This window comes from Sinocyclocheilus anshuiensis, unplaced genomic scaffold (assembly GCF_001515605.1).
Source record: "Sinocyclocheilus anshuiensis isolate Anshui unplaced genomic scaffold, SAMN03320099.WGS_v1.1 scaffold1050, whole genome shotgun sequence".
NCBI classification, from domain to species: Eukaryota; Metazoa; Chordata; class Actinopteri; order Cypriniformes; family Cyprinidae; genus Sinocyclocheilus; species Sinocyclocheilus anshuiensis.
Genome location: NW_015536519.1, coordinates 409,908 through 416,646, shown reverse-complemented (window position 1 = coordinate 416,646; position 6,739 = coordinate 409,908). Strand labels below are relative to the sequence as shown.

Genomic DNA, 6,739 nt, shown 5'->3' with positions numbered 1-6,739 from the left:
GTGTGTGTGTGTGTGTGTGTGAGTGTGTGTGTGTGAATGTGTGTGTGTGTGTGTGTGTGTGTGAGAGTGTGCGTGTTTGCGTGTGCGGGTGCGTGTGTGAGAGTGTGTGTGTTTACATATTTTTGTATTTTTTTTGCACATTATATATCATATAATAAATTATATTATATTTTACTATAATATCATTTTATATTACTTTAATATGATATTTAGGACATTTTTGTTACTTTTGTTGGTTAATCAGGGAACTGTGTTGAATAAAAGTCCTGAAGAATGAGAAAAGCCATATTACAGTTACAATTATAATAAATAAATAAATAAATTAAAACTTAAACTTATATTATTGGCAATTTTTATCATTGTTAATTGATATTTTCATTTAGTTTAACTTCATGTACTAAAATATCTAAAACTGATAAATAAATAAATGAATAAATTAATTAATTAGACATTAAAAAAGATACCATGACAAAATAAATAAATAAATAAATAAATTACTAAAACTTTAAAAAATAATATAAAAACTGGAAATATAAAAATAAAACCTAATTTAAAATATGAATAAAAACTGTATCTCAATGTTAAAAGAACACTGGTGTGTTGGAATGTTTTGGAAGCATGATGGGAAGGCAGATGGTCTCTTCATAAGGGACGTCTGGTCCAGATGGCCGGTGTGAGTGTGTATTGCGGTGGTCCAGTGACTTACAGCACATGCAAACGCTGAAGTGCGAAACTATCGAATGTGTATCTGCACACAGATCTTCCGATGTGCTCTTCTCCATCTGCATGTGCTGTTATCTAGTCTTGAGGTCTGGAAGGGAAGGCCCTTGTTCACTAGTGGGTCACCGCTGGATATTTCTGCATTTGCTCTGGACCTGCAGATAAAGCAGCAGAGGCAGGCAGTGAAACAGCTAGAGGACGAACTAAAACATCGACGTATTCAGATGAGTGGCACACGGTTAGCTCTTCTCTGTCTGATGGGGCCCCTGCTAGTTCGGGGCCAGAATGACACGGAGCCCATCGTGCTGGAAGGGAAGTGTTTAGTCGTTTGTGACTCCACTCCGACCACAGAACCCGCTGGGTATGCTTTGGGAATGTCGGTGCGCTCCGGAAACGGCCGCATCGCCTTCTCGGCTGTGAGGAACAACAACCACGAACCGTCTGAGATGAGCAACCGCACTATGACCATATACTTCGACCAGGTAACGATGCATGGGATATATGATCGTTCCTTCCTTTCGCGGCTTCATCAGCAGCACATGAGGCAGCCAGTGCTGTAACAGACCCGACGCTTTCCATCTGTCTTTCTGTATTCCATCAGGTTCTGGTGAACGTCGGGAGCCATTTTGATCCGGCACGGAGCGTTTTCGTGGCTCCTAGAAAAGGAGTGTATAGCTTCAGTTTCAACGTGGTGAAAGTTTACAACAGACAAACTATACAGGTGCGTCAAAAGATCCATTCAGAAACACTTACGCAGAGCCTCATGAGGAAAACAAAAATAACTTGTTGCTTCATATTTGTTGTCTTTTAAACATTTTCTGAATAACAAATATCAAAAATGAAAATGTGCTCACCCTCAGATCATCCCAGATGTAGATGAGTTTGTTTCTTCATCAGGTTTGGAGAAATGTAGCATTGCATCACTTGCTCACCAATGGATCCTCTGCAGTGAATGGGTGCCGTCAGAATGAGAGTCCAAACAGCTTATAAAAACATCACAATAATCCACAAGTAATCCACAGCACTCCAGTCCATCAGTTAACATCTGGAGAAGACAAAAGCTGAAACTAATCCAGCATTAAGACGTTTTTAACTAAAATACATTGAGTCCATAATCCATAATAACGCTTCCTCCAGTGAGTCGGTGTTCTGTTGTGAATCAGGAGAGAAATCTGCACAGATCAAGCAGCGTTTAAACAGCTCTAAACTAATATGTGGCTGGATTTTGATGTGACAGACAAAAGCAGATGCACTTTTTCACTGGAGGAAGAGTTATTATGGATTATGGACTTGTATTTTAGGCTGAAGCAATGGTTTAATTGATATAACTGATGGACTGGAGTGCTGTGGATTACTTGTGGATTATTGTGATGTTTTTATCAGACTCTCATTCTGACGGCACCCATTCACTGCAGAGCATCCACTGATGTGCGAGTAATGGAATACTACATTCTTTCATTTTTGGCTGAACTATTTCTTTAACTGTCTTTTTCTAAAACTTTTGTAGTGACAACAGAGGACATATAAATCAAAACCGCCTAGTTCAGCAGTTTCCAACTAGTTTTGCATTTCAGCATGACATCAAATGGCCACCATACACTGCACAAGCACATTCATGTTCAATCCAGTTATTAGATTAGCTTGAGAAAGCCAACCTACTGATCTGCTACGTAAGCTTTTTATTATTATTCTTAATAGACTAAATTTCTGACCACGAAACTCAGCCCAGATCTTCAGACTGATCTGACTTAGTGTGCTATATCTTTTCAGACTGATCCGACTTATAGTTTTCATAAAACTGAAGATTAAAAATCATAAAAATCCCATAGACTTGCATTGACGGAATGTTCAGATGAGCCAAGACTATTCAAACTCCAGCTGTCAAAATTAAAATCTAAACTCCCAGAATCCCTTGAGACTCAATCAAGCTTCCCTTCTATGTACTATATCTAACCCATTCAAACTCATCTAGCTAATATTTCTTTATCTATCTATCTATCTATCTATCTATCTATCTATCTATCTATCTATCCTAGCGACATGCTAATCATGCTAGAAACATACTAACAACATGCTAGTAGCATGCTAATCCGACTTGTAGTTTTCATAAAACTGAAGATTAAAAATCCCATTGATTTACATTGACGGAATGTTCAGATGAGCCAAGACTATTCAAACTCCATGATTAGCAACATGCTAGGATCTTGCTAATCATGCTAGCAACATGCTAGTTATTTGCTAATAATGATATCAACATACTAGTAACATGCTAATCATGCTAGAAACATGGTAGCGATATGCACTTGCTAATCATGCTAAAAACATGCTAGTCACTTGCTAATCATGCTAGTAACATGTTAATCATGCTAGAAACATGCTAACGACATGCTAGTTACTTCCTAATCATGTTAACAAAATGCTAGTAACATGCTAATCATGCTGGAAACATACTAGTAACATGTTAATCATGCTAGCAACATGCTAGTCACTTGCTAATCATGTTAGCAACATGCTAATCATGCTAGAAACATGCTAGCGACATGCACTTGCTAATCGTGCTAAAAACATGCTAGTCATTTCCTAATCATGCTATCAACATGCTAGTAACATGCTAATCATGCTAGAAACATGCTAGTCACTTGATAATCATGCTAGCAACATGCTAGTAACATGTTAATCATGCTAGAGACATGCTAGTAACTTGCTAATAATGCTAGAAACATGCTAGTCACTTGCTAATCATGCTAGTAACATGTTAATCATGCTAGCAACATGCTAGTCACTTTTTAATCATGTTAGCAACATGCTAATCATGCTAGTAACATGTTAATCATGCTAGCAACATGCTAGTCACTTTTTAATCATGTTAGCAACATGCTAATCATGCTAGTAACATGTTAATCATGCTAGCAACATGCTAGTCACTTTTTAATCATGTTAGCAACATGCTAATCATGCTAGTAACATGTTAATCATGCTAGCAACATGCTAGTCACTTGCTAATCATGCTAGTAACATGTTAATCATGCTAGGAACATGCTAGGAACGTACTAATCATGCTAGGAACATGCTAGTTACTTTTTAATCATGCTAGCAACATGTTAGTAACATGCTAATTATGCAAGAAACATGCTAGTAACTTGCTAATCATGCTACCAACATGCTAGTAACATGCTAATCATGCCAGCAATGTGCTAGTGACAGGCCAATCATGCTAGAAACATGTTATCAACATCTATCTAATCTAACTTTTCAAACTTCAGGCTTTTACAACTGCTTTAAACTTTCAGGCTAGGCTTTCTCAAGCCAACCAAAATTTTGTCTTGACAAACTTTTTTATCTAGTTATTATTAAATATTGTAAAAATTCCTTTCTTTCTGGCTCTCCGTCCAGGTAAGTCTGGTGTTGAACGGTTGGCCAGTGATCTCGGCCTTCGCTGGCGATCAGGATGTGACGCGTGAGGCAGCGACCAACGCCGGTCTGGTTACGATGGAGAGAGGAGACAAGGCCTACCTCAAACTGGAGAGAGGAAACCTGATGGGCGGCTGGAAATACTCCACCTTCTCCGGCTTCCTGGTCTTTCCCTCATAGAAAGAAGTTCACGCAGAAAACTGATCAAAAGCGCACATTCAGCAGAAGGACGTGTTCACAAGTGTTCAGACAAGGATGCTTCTTCTGTTCCTGTACTTACACACACTGCTGGGCTTCTTCCTCTGCATCTGTTCTATATGCATGAACCTGCTTGTTAAGGTCAGGGATGCACGTTATATGGCACTTTCCACTAACAAGATACAAAATAGGGTATAAAAATGTTGCTTTCTGACAAACAATCAGTGAACGGTGCTAAACCTTAAGATTGTGGTGATCATCGTCAACCTCAGGACGTCAAACTAAATATGATATAATATATTCTGTTATCTTTTCATTTTGAATTTGCAAATCTTGCAATCCTGTAACCTGCATTTGGGATGTGTTTGCTATTTTCAATTAACATTAAATAAAGAGTAAAGCAGAAAATTAAAAAACAAAAACAAAAAAAAACACACTAGGTAGGGGAAACAAGGACACACTCAAAAAAATTGAAATTCATGCAGGTTGCACACAATAAATTCCAATTTTTAGTGATTAAGCATTTTACATATATTTTTGCTAACGAAGCATATATCCATTGGGCAGATTACGTATGATTTCAATTGTTTGATGCAAGTGTGAAAGTCGTGACATCTGAGGTTGAATAGGACATAATTGATGTTTAAAACAAATTATTCCAACTGTACAATAAAATTCTGATGTGTTGAAGCATGAATGATTCTAAATTGGAGCCTCCTTTGTTTTTAAACAACAGATGAAAGAATATAGATTTATAATATCAGCCATTACGACATAACTGGTCATTATAAAAACAATTATTGATCATCCTTATTGGCCAGAATTAATATTCAGGTGAATCCCTACATGGTGCACGTCCATAAAACATCCTAAGGCAAGACACTAAAGGCAAAACTATAATTTTTTCATGCATTTGTCAATTTTGAGACTTTTTACATAATATTCTTTTAAGCTAGTAAAAAAAAAACATCCAAACTACACATATAAGTGTTTATTTTATTACACTTTATCTATCTATTTTTGTCTGTGGATTTCAATTACAGTACATATCTTTAAAGGTAATTTCTTTCTAAATGAGTTTTTATCTCCACTTCAGCAAACACCAAACTTAGCAGTTGTATTCCTCTCTATAGTCCGAAGGTTTTTACTGAGGGGTTTGTTCATGTATCATTTGGCTGATTTTATACAATATTTTATTCCAAATGGTAAAATTGTGTTAGTTTTCTGTCTGTTAAAGTATGTTGATATCAATTAGTTATTATTTCTATTCAGCTGTAATGTCTTGCCTGTAAAACGAGTCGTGATTCGTCTGGTTTCATTCTGCCATGGAGGTCAGAGAGTAAATGGACACAAATGGCTGCAGAGTCTATTTATCATCATTATCCGCCATCTGTTGTTCTGGCTACAGACGTCAGAGCCTCCAGGCCTTTCGAGGACAGCACATGTCCTGTTCTGGCTTCAAATATTCATGATGTGAATCATATGAACACATACCATATATATTTTTTTAAAGGAAGCATTAAAGGGACAGCTCACCCAAAAATGAAGATAGTTTGAGGAATGTTGGTAAGCAAACAGCTGACGGTAGCCATCGATTTCCATAGTATGACAAAAATACAATGGACCTTTTTGACATTTCCGGGTCTCTTAGCAGCAAGAAGCCGACATAGTTGGGTTAACTTCGAGAGCAGTGAATATATTTTTTGCATTCCCATTTGCTCAAATAGCAAAGGAAACGCACGACTTTTAATCAAAAGAAACAAATGAGAGAGACTGACAACAGCAGTCAGAAGAGAGAACGATGTCAAATTTTAAGTCCCTGCATTAAAAACACCCTCGTATGGAAGCCCGTTTCCGCTATTGAATAAAAAAAAAAAGGTAACTGTGTCTTTTTATCTCACAATTCTGACTTTTTTTATCATAATTGCGTGAAATAAACTCGCAATTGCGAGTTAAAAAGTCATAATTGTGAGATATAAACTCGCCGTTCTGAGAAATAAAGTCAGAATTGCGTGATATAAACTCGCAATTAATATTTATTAGACATGAAATCCGAATTGCGTGATATAAACTCGCAATTAATATTTATTAGACATAAAGTCAGAATCGCGTGATACAAACTCGCAATTAATATTTATTAGACATAAAATCAGAATCGCGAGATATAAACTCGCAATTAATATTTATTAGACATAAAATCAGAATCGCGTGATATAAACTCGCAATTAATATTTATTAGACATAAAATCAGAATCGCGTGATATAAACTCGCAATTAATATTTATTAGACATAAAATCAGAATCGCGTGATATGAACTCGCAATTAATATTAATAAATATTATTTGCGAGTTAGACAAAGTAGTTAGACATAAAGTCAGAATCGCGTGATATAAACTCGCAATTAATATT

The 6,739-nt window shown here is 36.5% G+C and overlaps 1 protein-coding gene across 2 annotated transcripts in view; it reads left to right on the top strand.

Moving 5' to 3' along the window:
- The window catches only part of LOC107693515 (cerebellin-1), a 5,511-nt gene extending 787 nt beyond the window's left edge, over positions 1 to 4,724 (top strand). The window contains exons 2-4 of one of the 2 annotated variants that reach the window (XM_016492938.1): positions 882 to 1,202; positions 1,322 to 1,441; positions 4,114 to 4,724. In XM_016492938.1, coding sequence (XP_016348424.1) covers positions 945 to 1,202; positions 1,322 to 1,441; positions 4,114 to 4,311 — 576 coding nt within the window. In that variant the 5' untranslated portion in view covers positions 882 to 944 and the 3' untranslated portion in view covers positions 4,312 to 4,724. Of the gene's footprint in view, positions 1 to 590; positions 1,203 to 1,321; positions 1,442 to 4,113 lie in introns of those variants that run through there. The other variant, XM_016492929.1, reaches the window with a different exon arrangement.
- The last annotated feature ends 2,015 nt before the right edge of the window (positions 4,725 to 6,739 follow it).